The following is a 15,771-nucleotide window of genomic DNA, read 5'->3' on the forward strand; positions in this document are numbered from 1 at the left end:
ACATACATGTGTTCAACATGATGGGCCTCAAAGTTTAAAGAATGACTCATTACAGAGATCACCTGGACCTGAACCAGGTCCTGGGCCCTGTGTTGTCTAACCATAACCCTTCTGTCCTGTAGAGCTCAACTGTAACATCTGAACACATTGTAACATGTTGCTGATATTTAAACATCAGATTCATGAATGAACAGAATGTAAACTCACATAAATATAAATTACTTTCATTTCCTGGAACAATGAGTCAGTTTAATTTCTCATGAAACAAACTTTATGTGCCTGAAGAATAAAAGAGAAACTTTACTTTAATGAGAGCACAGAAGCACTAGAAGCTAAATCAAAGGTTACAAATAAAACGCATTATTATTATTATAAAGTAAAAGTACTCATAAGTCAAATGTACCTTTATGGTTGTTGCAGCAGCACAAAGACAGAAATAAGACAATAAACAGAGTAAAATAATTAATCATGAGAGGTTTATAAAACACAACAAATAGTAAATAAAGAGTTCAGTACTTTATAAAGTACAGCGTTACATGACAGAAAGGATCAGGAAACTCAGTCAGAGTGAGACCTCCTCACCACCTGCTCTTTGAGACTCACTGCGCATGCGCTGATAGGAAACAGGAAGTAAACAAACAGCGTGCCGCCTTCCGTCCGCGTGTAGTCGCAGAGGAACGTTTGAGACGGTGAGTGATTCAAATCATATTATTATATATATTATATATATATTATATATATTATATATTACATTTCAGACCCGGAACCGGACCCGGACTGAGGTCTGAGTCTGGAGACCCGGTGTTACGTCCCTACTGGATTTTGAACCTACTGGTTTCCTTCCGTGCGCGTGTTGAGTTCGCTTAACAGCAGCAGCTGTTTCCTGCCTCTGTCGCCTGATTCACACATTCACAAACATGTTGCTGAGATCTAGAAGCCTCATCTCAGATATGTTGTATAAGTGAGACTACGTCACAGCCACGTATGAAGAAATACATTGAAGAAAATATATTTATGGAAAGATCACAACAACCTGGATTCAAACTCTGTCCAGCAAAACAGTAAAACTCCCTGAGACTCCGCCTCTTGTGCTTAATGATAGTTTGATCGACATTCATTCATTTATTCATTACGTCACACCTCGTCAGTGCTCAGGAATCGTTTTGTTTTGCGGTGAACTGAACAGCTGGTGACCTGGTGACCTGAACAGCTGGTGACCTGGGGGCGGAGCTTCAACACTTCCAAATGGATCAACGCTTTTCAGATGTTCACGCCCAGGTTTTCCTAAATTATATTCGGACTATTATAATATTAAACATACTGGTGATAAACTTTTATTAGTTAAAAAGTGCATCACAGAAAAGACACCGAGTGCACCTTACCTCCTTACTTCCTGTCTGAATGGGAGCCACTGGATTTCACTATGACGTCACAAACACACAAAGACACAAACAACATGTAGAACCCTGTAGGTCACTACGTCCATTACGTCATTGTGTTGGGTAGAACATTACTGATATTTCATTCTTCCTGTATAGCTTAGTGTTCGCTAATGAGTATTTTCACGGTACAATCGTCACAAAAGTACATTTGTTTGTGTCATAATGCGTGGGTGGTGTCGTTGATAAAAAGGTTTGGAAGTGTTGAAGATCCGCCCCCAGGTCACCAGCTGTTCAGGTCACCAGCTGTTCAGGTCACCAGCTGTTCAGGTCACCAGCTGTTCAGGTCACCAGCTGTTCAGGTCACCAGCTGTTCAGGTCACCAGCTGTTCAGGTCACCAGGTGTTCAGGTCACACTAAGCCGAAACAAAATATGTAGAACCGTCTGTTCCTTCATGGAACATCTCAGAGACGAGAACCCTGAAAGCTCAACGCGGTTTCATTTGGTTTCTTGTTTCACAGCTTCAACAAGCAGCTCCTTCACCTCCTTCACCTCCTTCACCTCCTTCACCTCCTGCCATGAATCCTGCAGCAGCTCCTCCCGTCCATCACAAGAGGAGGAGGTCAGAAGTAGAAGAATGTCCTTTACCTGTGGACATCGACACACCTGAGAGAGGAGAGGAGGAAGAGGAGGTCAGTCTTCCTCCCTCTGCTGCTGATGTAGATACAAGCAGCCAGAAGAAGAAGAAGAAAAAAGAGAAACAGGAAGTGGTGGAGGAGACGCCGGTCACCGTAGAAACCAGTGAGACAGAAAAGAAGAAGAAGAAGAAGAAAAAACACAAGACCGGGCTGATTGAAGGAGTATCCACGGTAACAACAGACCATAACAACACCGGAATGAAGATAAAGAAAGATGGGAGTGTGGTGGAGGTAATGTTACAGGAAGGAGAAATTATAGGAGAGAAGAAGAAGAAGAAGAAGAGAGAAGAACAGCAGAGGAGAGGAGTGAGAGCGAAGAAGACGACGACAGCAGGAGGAGGAAGAGGAGCAAAGAAGAGTCCAGTAACAGCAGCAGCTGCAGAGGAAGAGCAGTGAGTTCCTCTTCTCTCTTATTATTTAACACAAAAGAAAAGAAAAGCTGGTGTCAAATGATGTGAGACAGTCGTATGTTTGTACGATGCATTCATAGCATTGTGTGACAAAGTATCGTCACAGTGCTACAATAAGATCCAGTGGTAGCGCGGTGAACATACATTAACGTTGTTAAAGTTAAAGTTCTGACATTATAGTCTGAACATAAGAAAGTCGTAACGTTTAGAGATACAGTCGTGGCGTTTAGAGGTGCAGTCGTAGCGTTTAGAGGTGCAGTCGTGGCGTTTAGAGGTGCAGTCGTGGCGTTTAGAGATGCAGTCGTAGCGTTAAGAGGTGCAGTCGTGGCATTTAGAGGTGCAGTCGTGGCATTTAGAGATGCACTGAGACGTTGTGAGATACGGTTGTGACGTTCAGAGAGGTATCGTGTATCGATACAGTCATAACAAGGTTTTTTTGTTTGAAAAATTTGTAACGTGAGATGCTATAAAAGATATAAAGATTTTAAAAAGAAGGCAAAGCCTGTGTTAACATATTCAGAGTATTGTTCTGGTACATGTGCATGGTAAACAGTGTTGTTCTGGTACATGTGCGTGATAAACGGTGTTGTTCTGGTACATGTGCGTGGTAAACGGTGTTGTTCTGGTACATGTGCGTGATAAACGGTGTTGTTCTGGTACATGTGCGTGGTAAACGGTGTTGTTCTGGTACATGTGCGTGATAAACGGTGTTGTTCTGGTACATGTGCGTGGTAAACGGTGTTGTTCTGGTACATGTGCGTGGTAAACGGTGTTGTTCTGGTACATGTGCGTGGTAAACGGTGTTGTTCTGGTACATGTGCGTGATAAACGGTGTTGTTCTGGTACATGTGCGTGATAAACGGTGTTGTTCTGGTACATGTGCGTGATAAACGGTGTTGTTCTGGTACATGTGCGTGGTAAACGGTGTTGTTCTGGTACATGTGCGTGGTAAACGGTGTTGTTCTGGTACATGTGCGTGGTAAACGGTGTTGTTCTGGTACATGTGCGTGATAAACGGTGTTGTTCTGGTACATGTGCGTGGTAAACGGTGTTGTTCTGGTACATGTGCGTGGTAAACGGTGTTGTTCTGGTACATGTGCGTGGTAAACGGTGTTGTTCTGGTACATGTGCGTGGTAAACGGTGTTGTTCTGGTACATGTGCGTGATAAACGGTGTTGTTCTGGTACATGTGCGTGGTAAACGGTGTTGTTCTGGTACATGTGCGTGGTAAACGGTGTTGTTCTGGTACATGTGCGTGATAAACGGTGTTGTTCTGGTACATGTGCGTGATAAACGGTGTTGTTCTGGTACATGTGCGTGGTAAACGGTGTTGTTCTGGTACATGTGCGTGATAAACGGTGTTGTTCTGGTACATGTGCGTGGTAAACGGTGTTGTTCTGGTACATGTGCGTGGTAAACGGTGTTGTTCTGGTACATGTGCGTGGTAAACGGTGTTGTTCTGGTACATGTGCGTGGTAAACGGTGTTGTTCTGGTACATGTGCGTGGTAAACGGTGTTGTTCTGGTACATGTGCGTGATAAACGGTGTTGTTCTGGTACATGTGCGTGGTAAACGGTGTTGTTCTGGTACATGTGCGTGGTAAACGGTGTTGTTCTGGTACATGTGCGTGGTAAACGGTGTTGTTCTGGTACATGTGCGTGATAAACGGTGTTGTTCTGGTACATGTGCGTGGTAAACGGTGTTGTTCTGGTACATGTGCGTGGTAAACGGTGTTGTTCTGGTACATGTGCGTGATAAACGGTGTTGTTCTGGTACATGTGCGTGGTAAACGGTGTTGTTCTGGTACATGTGCGTGGTAAACGGTGTTGTTCTGGTACATGTGCGTGATAAACGGTGTTCTGGTACATGTGCGTGGTAAACGGTGGACTATCTGTGTCCTCAGGCTGGACTGGGCGTTGTTGAAGGAGCTGCAGGAGTTTGTTCCAGAGATCAAGAAGAGATCAGTCGATCAGATCAAGAAACTGCTGAGAAACGACCTCCATCGCTTCAAACAGTTCAAACAGCAAGGTACCAGTATGATGGAGAACATTCACAGTGATCACGGTTCAAGGGATCAACTGCTCATGTGGATCAAAAAGCTTGAGACGTTCCTCATGAATGCTGGTCACAACATGTGCTTCTAGGAATCCAGGGCCCTATTCCTCGTACGTGGTTGAACTAAGTCGATCAAATGTCCTATTATCAGCTTAAATTAACTGGATGATTGACATCAGGCTATCTCGGTTCCTCAAAGGCTGATCCGCTCAAACAGTCTCGTTAATTTGAACCAGACGTCAGTCATCAGGATCGTTGCGCGTGTCCGTCCTACTTCAAAAGGGGGAAGCGTCGATCACCGAAACCATGATTTTCTAACAGTACAACGGCAAATAAACTCAAAGAAAGAGCCTCTTTTTACTCCGCTGATGAGCAGGAGATGATCATGAACACATACGAGGAATTCAAGACCACAATCATGGCGAAATCTAACGCTGCGAGGGCGACGAGAAGCATGGTGACATATCGCAGACGTCATTAAATGCGCAAGTGTTGGGAAAATGTATCGGTTAATTTTAAGAGCCTCATCACCTCAATCAATCAGATGATATTTCTTTAAATGTGCTGCTGGCAGTAGGCTTCATGGAACGCATCATCCAATGAGATCTATAGCGAACATAATTATATCAACTCTTTCAGAATAAGTAGATAAAAACAAGCCCAAAGAGAATCTAACTGATACGAATTAATAGATACTGATGAGGATATATGTACTGTATGCGCTTATGTATCATGTACTATATATATATATATATATATGTGTGTGTGTGTATATACATGTATGTGTAGATTACATATAGAATAGGAGTTTGAATATGTGTGTGTGAATCTGTGTATGGGCGGATCAGTGTGTAAGTATTATTCATAATCAGCAGTAAAAATAAATTGTGTGTAATTCTCTCTATTCGTATCATGAGTCCACCTTCATCATGTTCTACAGTAATGATCTCTATGGTGTACTAATAATACTGTCATATCATTATGATGCTTTCAACCATCATGTAGTTCAACCAGCCATCAAGAGGACACGGGAGCAAGTAAACACTGAGCACACACACATTATTCAGAATGGTGATCAGTACAACATGTTGCCATGGTGATGTAATGAACACATCCAGAAGTTTCTTAATCGCCAAATAAACGTTATGAACAGCACGGCATGCAGCGGCTTTCCTGATGTTCTCCACGTCACCGACACTACAAACATGAAGCATCGCTCCACAGCGCGAGGCTGCATCAGTCTGTGAGACAGTAGATGGCGTGTGGTGTTCAATGTACGGCTCCAGAAGTCTGTAAATAAATGATTCCTTGTCGGCAGAATCGATAGCGCTCGTACAGGAAGTCATCATGATGTGATAACGGATCTTGATGATCTGGAAGAACTCTCTCCCTATAAAACGCTGATCTGACTAATATCGCTTCCTCATCGATGGATCTCTGAGGAAGGGAGCTGACTCTTGTTTCCGGGGGAGTGGAGCTGATCCAGCGGATCTAGCTCAAGCCTGCTCTGGAGCAGGTTCAGGCTGATGGATGTGTTGCTATGGTGATTTTTCCAAACTTGCTTCGAGGAACCGAAAAGCCTCACTTATGTAATCTCATCCTGAAAATTATCCGGCTAACTCAGTTAGCCACGTACGAGGAACAGGGCCCAGTTCTCTTCCACTGGTTATTTTGGGTCTGCATAAGAACCAATGGAAGCATTTTAAAACAGCGGTAACTTCTCTCTGCTGCTGAAGTCATGACGGGAAACAAAGTCATTTTCTCTGAATGGAAGACAAAAGAGTTCATCTGCAGACAGTGATGCAATGAACTAGTTATTGAATGACTTTATATTCATATATGAATGTTAGATGGTCATCTGCATGAGCAAGAAAGAAATCTATAAACATATAATTATCATTCAGTGATCTATTTGACAGAATTCTTCTGTACGGAAAACACTTCAAACTACTGAGATACTATCTGTAGAGCAAGGTACTGATACTGCAAACAACAAGGTACTAACACAGCAAACACTTCAAACTATGCAGAGACCGTCTGCAGCGCTTCAAATAGTCTCAATAACAACGGGCTATACGGCAAATACTTCAAACAATGATGTACTAATATAGTTAAAACTGCTAGACATGACCTGCAGAGCTTCAAATACTTTTAACAACAAGGTACTAATGCTACAAAAAGTAAGGTACAAATACAGAAAATATTTCAGACAAGTTACTAACACCAAACATGAAGCTAGTAATACTTCACCTGTTCTTCTCCTCCAGGTGTGTCTCTGCGTTGGGGGCGCTGCTCTCAGCAGGAGAATCAGCAGATTAGACAGAATGTGGAAGACTTCCTGGCTCTGACGGGCATCAGCTCGGCCAATGAGCTTCTGTTTCCTCAGAGGTACAAAGAGCAGGAGGCGGAGATCAAGCAGCTGAGAGTACGACATCACTTCCTGGAGAGGATCGGTACGTAAACAAACAAACCATGTCACATCTTCATCATGGTGGTCCTCCTGATACTGCAGTATTGTAGTACTGTAGTGTTTGTGGTACTGTAGTGTTTGTGGTACTGTAGTCTTTGTGGTACTGTAGTCTTTGTGGGACTGTAGTCTTTGTGGGACTGTAGTCTTTGTGGTACTGTAGTCTTTGTGGGACTGTAGTCTTTGTGGGACTGTAGTCTTTGTGGGACTGTAGTCTTTGTGGGACTGTAGTCTTTGTGGGACTGTAGTCTTTGTGGGGATACAGGACTGTCCTGTAAAGTCATGAAGTTACCATAACTTTACTCCTTTATTGAACTTTCTGCCTCTCCCCTTCTCCCTGCCTGTCTGTCTCTCTCTGTCTCTCTCTCTCTCTCTGTCTGTCTCTCCCTGCCTGTCTGTCTCCACAGCTGAGGGGATTCCTCGTTCGTGTGAACAGGTTTACATGAGAGCCAAGAAGATGTTTGACGACAGGAACTACATGGGAAGGTCAGAGGTTAAATGAAACCTGAATCTGTTTCTGTTTCCAGACAAGAACCCTTTGTATCTCTACGTGGGTTCTCCAGCCAGAACATAGAGATACAGAGGGTTAATGTTCTCTGTGTGTTGATGTTCTACCTGTGGCTGTCCTCACTCAGGTTCTCAGAGGAGGAAGTGCGTTCTCTGACGAAGTTACAGAATCTCCACGGTAACGACTGGAGGAGGATCTCTGAGAAGATGAACCGCAGCGTGTTCTCTTTAGAAAAACGCTTCTCCACCTTCGGTAAAGGTTCTGTCGGGTTCTGTTAGAACTCTTCAGACATATTCATTCATGAGTTCACTGCAGCTCTAACAGGTGGGATGTATTGATCAGATACAGTTTAGCCCCGCCCACCACTGACATCATAACGAGGGACTGTAGTCTGTGATACCAACACAGATCACATTTAACGTGTGTGTGTGTGTGTGTGTGTGTGTGTGTGTGTGTGTGTGTGTGTGTGTGTGTGTGTGTGTGTGTGTGTGTGTGTGTGTGTGTGTGTGTGTGTGACCGTCCGTCCGTCCGTCCAGCTGAAAATCACGGTTGTTGGAGTTCAGATGAGGAGTCCAGATTGAAGCAGGCTCTAGAAGATCACCTTACGATTCTGGTCCGTCAGAATTCTGCAGATTCTGGTCTGACCAGGAAGCAGCTGTGTCACAACCTGCCCTGGAAGGAGATCAGTCAGAAGGTCGGGACCAGATGCTGGAACCAGTGTCGGCTCAAGTGGTCAGTACACCTGCTGGGTCTGGTACTGATACTTTTACTTTACTGTACTGGACCGGTACTCTGGATCACATGGAACCAGACACATGAGGAGGTTCAAGTGCAACACCGAAACATGCAGATACAAATAGTTGTGATGCCACAGGGCTGATATGACACCGGCGTTTCAGATCCAGGTCTTTAGGTCTTCAGGTCTGATGTTTGTGTTTCAGGTCTTCTGGTCTTCAGGTCTTCTGGTCTGATGTATGATGTTTGTGTTTCAGGTCTTCAGGTCTTCAGGTCTTCTGGTCTGATGTATGATGTTTGTGTTTCAGGTTCTCCTTCCTGAAGGTTAAACTGGCTTCAGGTGTCAGCACCTTCAACAGAGGACCTGAAGGAGTCGAGGCTAAACTCCAGCTCATCAACACGTAAGATCTCATAACACACATCCTTTCAAAATAAAACTCCACCAACAGCTGCTGTTTCCTGTCCACATAAACCCGAATCAACGCTCGATTCTTTTCAATTCAGGTGAAAAGTCAGGGGTCATGTTTAAATGTTCTTAGTTTTAAGCGTATTCATCCCTTAATATTTTATACTAAACGATCCATTATCATCACTCTGGTGTCCGTGTGAGCAGCAGAACATCAAAGCTTAAGTACCACTTAATGTTTAGCTCATTAAAAAATACAGTTTTTCAATTTTGAAACTTATCTAACAACTTAAATTAATAATTAAGTTAAACAAAGAAAATATTTTCCCAGTTTGCTCTGAATCAGTAACAGTAATAATGTGTTGTAGGCTGTACAACATGCGTGTGGATGACGCAGCAGACATCGACTGGTTCGAGGTCGCTCAGACTATCGGGTGAGGTCAAACGTCAGCTGATGGATCAAGAAATATAAAATAAAGAGTTAAACCAGTAACATTAGTAGCAGTAATACTAGTATTTATGTGGTATTACTATTGTACTAAATGTGTTCTTGTGTTTCAGAAAAGTGACTCCTGTGTGTGTTCAGAAGAGTTTCTACAGACTGAAAGTTTCCAGAGTTCCCAACTGGACCAGTTTATCCTACGGAGGTCAGTACTGCAATACTTTACATGTCAGTACTGCAATACTTTACACGTCAGTACTGCGATACTTTACATGTCAGTACTGCAATACTTTACACGTCAGTACTGCGATACTTTATATGTCAGCACTGCGATACTGTACATGTCAGTACTGCGATACTCTATATGTCAGTACTGCGATACTTTATATGTCAGCACAGCAATACGTTATATGTCAGTACTGCAATACTTTATATGTCATTACTGCAATACTTTACACGTCAGTACTGCGATACTTTATATGTCAGTACTGCAATACTTTACACGTCAGTACTGCGATACTTGACACGTCAGTACTGCGATACTTTATATGTCAGTACTGCGATACTTTACATGTCAGTACTGCGATACTTTATGTCAGTACTGCGATACTTTACACATCAGTACTGCGATACTTTACACATCAGTACTGCGATACTTTACACATCAGTACTGCGATACTTTATGTCAGTACTGCGATACTTTACACGTCAGTACTGCGATACTTTACACGCCAGTACTGCGATACTTTATATGTCAGTACTGCGATACTTTACATGTCAGTACTGCGATACTTTACATGTCAGTAGTGCGATACTTTACACGTCAGTAGTGCGATACTTTACACGTCAGTACTGCGATACTTTATATGTCAGTACTGCGATACTTTACACATCAGTACTGCGATACTTTGTCAGTACTGCGATACTTACACGTCAGTACTGCGATACTTTATATGTCAGTACTGCGATACTTTACACATCAGTACTGCGGTACTTTGTCAGAACTGCGATACTTTACACGTCAGTACTGTGATACTTTACACATCAGTACTGCGATACTTTATATGTCAGTGCTGCGATACCTTACATGTCAGTACTGCGATACTTTGTCAGTACTGCGATACTTTACACATCAGTACTGTGATACTTTACATGTCAGTACTGCGCTACTTTACATATCAGTACTGCGGTACTTTACACATCAGTACTGCGGTACTTTACACATCAGTACTGCGATACTTTACACGTCAGTACTGCGATACTTTACACGTCAGTACTGCGATACTTTATATGTCAGTACTGCGATACTTTACATGTCAGTACTGCGATACTTTACATGTCAGTACTGCGCTACTTTACATGTCAGAACTGCGATACTTTACACGTCAGTACTGTGATACTTTACACGTCAGTACTGCGATACTTTACACGTCAGTACTGCGATACTTTACACGCCAGTACAGCGATACTTTGTGTCAGCACTGCGATACTTTATATGTCAGTACTGCGGTACTTTACACATCAGTACTGCGATACTTTACACATCAGTACTGCGATACTTTATATGTCAGTACTGCGATACTTTACATGTCAGTACTGCGATACTTTACATGTCAGTACTGCGGTACTTTACACATCAGTACTGCGATACTTTATGTCAGTACTGCGATACTTTATGTCAGTACTGCGATACTTTACACATCAGTACTGCGATACTTTACATATCAGTACTGCGGTACTTTACACATCAGTACTGCGATACTTTACACGTCAGTACTGCGATACTTTACACGTCAGTACTGCGATACTTTATATGTCAGTACTGCGATACTTTACATGTCAGTACTGCGATACTTTATATGTCAGTACTGCGCTACTTTACATGTCAGAACTGCGATACTTTACACGTCAGTACTGTGATACTTTACACGTCAGTACTGCGATACTTTACACGTCAGTACTGCGATACTTTACACGCCAGTACAGCGATACTTTGTGTCAGCACTGCGATACTTTATGTCAGTACTGCGATACTTTACATGTTAGTACTGCGATACTTTACATGTCAGTACTAGGGGTGTTTAATCTTAGTGTATAATGTACTTTATAAAGTACACAGCGTCCCGTTCATGAACATAAACATTAAAGACGTAACCTGTGACGTCACTTCCTGTTGTAACCTGTGACATCACTTCCTGTTGTCCAGAGGTCATCGACCTCCTGCAGCTGAAGGTGGCTCCTCTCCTGGAGGAGAAGCTGAGGAGACTCTGCCGACAGCAGAAGCAGGAGGAGAGGCAGGAGGAGAGACAGGAGGAGAGACACTTCCTTCTGTCCGATGTCTTCTCACATGACGAAGATGACGACTTCACCGAGTTGGACAACACTCAGCTGACAGCCGGCCAATCGGGACGCAGATAGCTGTAGTGACATCACTTCCTGTCAGAGTGGGACTAAAGATGTAATCCTCACAGTTCACAGTCAAATATATATATATTCCATATAAGAAACACTGAGAACAGAGATGAACTATGACAACAAACTGACAAACTGTTTTTATTGCTGCTTAAAAACAACTAATTTTGTCAGGAAGGACATTTAGTTTTTAGTGTGTATTTACAGAGCAGGAAGTGACATCACAGCTGACCAATGGAGACGCATTCTGATGGATCAGCGGAATTTTATTTTGAAAATCCTAATGATTGATTTTCAGGCTGTTTCTGATATTTTGTCTTTAATGTTATAATGAAAGATTTTTTGACAAATTCAAGTCTAAGTTTATTTCATTTACATAGAACTTAAAAAATGTGATGAGCATAAAAATATGTAAAACTAGAGATGTTCTAATGATCATCTGCAGAATTTAACGTCAAAGATAATGTTTTAATTAATTTACAGACAACATTAAAGCCATTGAGTGTCTAAAACAACAGGTTTAGATATTTAATAAATTCATTTATAATCTAATGAGAAGTTATTTGAAATAATAAATATTTTACACAAACATTCAGATTCATACAAACGTCACATGAGTTCCATCATCACACATAACTACATGGACAGTCCATCTGAAGGGGAGCATTGTGGGTAGTGGAGGTCATCTGAAGAGGTGCATTGTGGGTAGTGGAGGTCATCTGAAGGGGAGCATTGTGGGTAGTGGAGGTCATCTGAAGGGGAGCATTGTGGGTAGTGGTCATCTGGCCGTGATGGCCTGCAGGCTGCTGGTCCTCTTCATGATGTTCGGCACAAAATGGAGTCCTGAGGCTCTCTCGATGGTTTCTATGGGAACCAGGAAACGCTCCAGAGGAACCTGCTCATCTATTGGTTCGTTGGGTAAAACGTACGACCGAAGCTCCACCCCTTTACCATCTACCTGCTCCAGGATCAGCACCTGAGGAGAACCAGGAGAACCAATCAGCTGTCAGGTCATCACCATCATCATCATCATCATTATCACCCTCATCACCATCATCATCATCTAAAGCTCAGTCTTGTTATCTTGTGTTTCTGTAACTAGACCTCAGTAACTTTTGGTTACCAGTCAAAGTGCCGCCTCTTGTTGAATCATACCAGAGTCAATATATATATATACACAATAAAAAAATTAATCAATTAATCCGCGGTTCACAAGTGTACCGAACCGTGAGGTGTGATCCGAACCCCACCACTATCTATAACACAGTGGTGGCCGTCAGGGTCTGCAAAGCCTTCTCTGCTGTTCTAAACAGAATCACAAAGTTATAGCTATTTAATCATTTTTCTTAAATACACTACATGTATTATAATTTATATAAATATTGTTCCCATTATCTTATGTTCTCATTGCACAGCTACTGTGCTCCTCAGCTGCTCTGCTTCAGTGCAGCTTGTTTTAAGTAGAGCTTTGATCCAATCAGAGTTCACCTCTGTGTCTCTAGGTAGAAGAGAGGCCCCAGGCCTGCAGACTCACCAGTGAATCCATGTGCAGGTTAAGTGAATGGGGACGATGTTGTTGATCGTCATAGTGTTCAACCAATCAGATCTTTAGTTTGACATGGTGGGCGTATTCTTTGACGTGTCAGAGCTGCTAGCTGGCCTTCAGCTACGTGATTGGTCAGTGGGCTAGCGTGACATGTTGGGTGGTGACGATCCCAACATCTGCTGCCTCTGTGGAGCGACATGTTCAGCCTCAAACGCATTAAAACGTGTTCAAGAAACACAACTGAGGAGGCTCGACTGTCTTCACTGGCGTCCATGAATCCAGAAGGACTTCTGACTGGAACTAAAACACACGGATGAACTGAACAACGTGAGATTAAACTCTTTATTAACAAAGAAAGGAGGATGGACTTTGTCTTTAAATAGAACAGCAGCTCTGGTAAGTTAAATATGTTTGTTTGTACATCTGCAGCAGCTTTAATATGCTTGTTTACAGGACTGTCTCAGAAAATTAGAATATTGTGATAATCCCCATACGTGTGATTTAGTTTACTGAACCAAGCTGAGTGTTTTTCAAGGCTCAGGAAACCCTTGCAGGTGTTTTGTGTTAATTAGACGATTCAAGTGATTAGTTGAATACCCTACTAGTATACTTTTTCATGATATTCTAATATTTAGAGATAGGATATTTGAGTTTTCTTAAGCTGTAAGCCATAATCAGCAATATTAAAAGAATAAAAGGCTTGCAATATTTCAGTTGATTTGTAATGAATCCAGAATGCATGACATTTTTGTTTTTTTAATTGCATTACACAAAATAAAGAACTTTATCACAATATTCTAATTTTCTGAGACAGTCCTGTATATATTAGTATTTGTACAACTTGTTTTTATGAAGATTTTTGTTTGGTTTTATATGTGATAGGAACCATTGTTACGTCCAATGTTGCTCTGGGGACATATTTAGCGGCGCCAGTGTTGCCAACTTTCTCGATAAATCTGGAGACTTTCCAAAACCTCATGGCGACTTTTTTTGTCAAAAGCTACTAGCGACAAATCTAGAGACTTGTTCTGGTGTTATTGGGGACTTTGCTGGTGTTTTGACGTTAAAGCTCGTACGTTCTGCTCTGTGTGAACGAGCAGCGGGTGCTGCCGTGAGCCGCCCTAAAGCACTCACAGGCGGACTCTCACAGAAGCCTCGCGCCGCAGTCCCAGCTGCAGTCAGAGAAAAGAGGCGACGCAGTCTCTGCGTATTCTCTGCAGTTAGTGCATTTATAGGTGTTGAGCTTCATTTTTACACGAAACAAATAATAACCGTAGCTGTGTTTCAGCTGCAGGACAGCAGTGAAGGCCCAGGTATAAAATGCACGGCCCGCCACTGATATAGCCCTCTAACCCTATAACTATAACCCTATAACTCAACTCTATGAACCTATAACTCAACTCTATAACCCTATAAACCTGTAACTCTATAACCCTATACATCTATAACTCTATAACTCTATAAACCTGTAACTATAACTCTATAACCCTATAAACCTGTAACTCTATAACCCAATAATCCTATAACTATAATCCTATAAACCTGTAACTATAACTCTATAACCCTATAATCCTATAACTCTATAATCCTATAACTCTATAACCCTATAACTCTATAAACCTGTAACTATAACTCTATAACCCTATAACTCTATAACCCTATAATCCTATAACTCTATAACCCTATAACTCTATAAACCTGTAACTATAACTCTATAATCCTATAACTCTATAATCCTATAACTCTATAACCCTAGAAACCTGTAACTCTATAACTCTATAATCCTATAACTATAACCCTATAAACCTGTAACTATAATCCTATAACTCTATAATCCTATAAACCTGTAACTCTATAACCCTATAATCCTATAACTCTATAATCCTATAAACCTGTAACTCTATAACTCTATAATCCTATAACTATAACCCTATAAACCTGTAACTATAATCCTATAACTCTATAATCCTATAAACCTGTAACTCTATAACCCTATAATCCTATAACTCTATAATCCTATAAACCTGTAACTCTATAACTCTATAATCCTATAACTCTATAAACCTGTAACTCTATAAACCTGTAACTCTATAACCCTGTAAACCTGTAACTCTATAACCCTATAAACCTGTAACTCTATAACCCTATAACTCTATAACCCTATAAACCTGTAACTCTATAACTCTATAAACCTGTAACCCTATAACTCTATAAACCTATAACTCTATAACCCTATAAACCTGTAACTCTATAACTATGACTCTATAAACCTGTAACCCTATAACTCTATAAACCTGTAACTCTATAACCCTATAACTCTATAACCCTATAAACCTGTAACTCTATAACTATGACTCTATAAACCTGTAACCCTATAACTCTATAAACCTGTAACTCTATAACTCTATAAACCTGTAACTCTATAACCCTATAACTCTATAACCCTATAAACCTGTAACTCTATAACTCTATAACCCTGTAACTCTATAACTCTATAAACCTATAACCCTATAACTCTATAAACCTGTAACTCTATAACCCTATAACTCTATAACCCTATAAACCTGTAACTCTATAACTCTATAACCCTGTAACTCTATAACTCTATAAACCTGTAACTCTATAACTCTATAAACCTGTAACCCTATAACCCTATAACTCTATACACCTGTAACTCTATAACTCTATAACTCAGGTACGTGAACTCCTACA

At 41.5% G+C, this 15,771-nt stretch overlaps 2 protein-coding genes across 2 annotated transcripts in view; one reads left to right on the forward strand and one right to left on the reverse strand.

The window, feature by feature from the left end:
* Positions 1–635: 635 nt before the first annotated feature.
* LOC306697789 (transcription termination factor 1-like) lies at positions 636–11,520 on the forward strand. Its single transcript, XM_079161837.1, has 11 exons — positions 636–689; positions 1,902–2,470; positions 4,392–4,516; positions 6,811–6,996; positions 7,418–7,496; positions 7,646–7,770; positions 8,055–8,250; positions 8,562–8,654; positions 9,028–9,093; positions 9,221–9,306; positions 11,308–11,520. Exons 2-11 carry the CDS (start codon positions 1,959–1,961, stop codon positions 11,517–11,519), a joined length of 1,680 nt encoding a protein of 559 aa, XP_079017963.1. The 5' UTR covers positions 636–689; positions 1,902–1,958; the 3' UTR covers position 11,520.
* A 758-nt stretch (positions 11,521–12,278) lies between these two features.
* The window catches only part of endog (endonuclease G), a gene marked incomplete at its 5' end in the record, with an annotated part of 5,134 nt that continues 1,641 nt past the window's right edge, over positions 12,279–15,771 (reverse strand). Inside the window, one exon of the mRNA XM_079161838.1 lies at positions 12,279–12,489. Coding sequence (XP_079017964.1) covers positions 12,292–12,489 — 198 coding nt within the window. The 3' untranslated portion in view covers positions 12,279–12,291. The remainder of the gene's footprint in view (positions 12,490–15,771) is intronic.

Source organism: Pholis gunnellus (genome assembly GCF_910591455.1).
Source record: "Pholis gunnellus genome assembly, chromosome: 6".
In the NCBI taxonomy this organism is placed as follows: domain Eukaryota; kingdom Metazoa; phylum Chordata; class Actinopteri; order Perciformes; family Pholidae; genus Pholis; species Pholis gunnellus.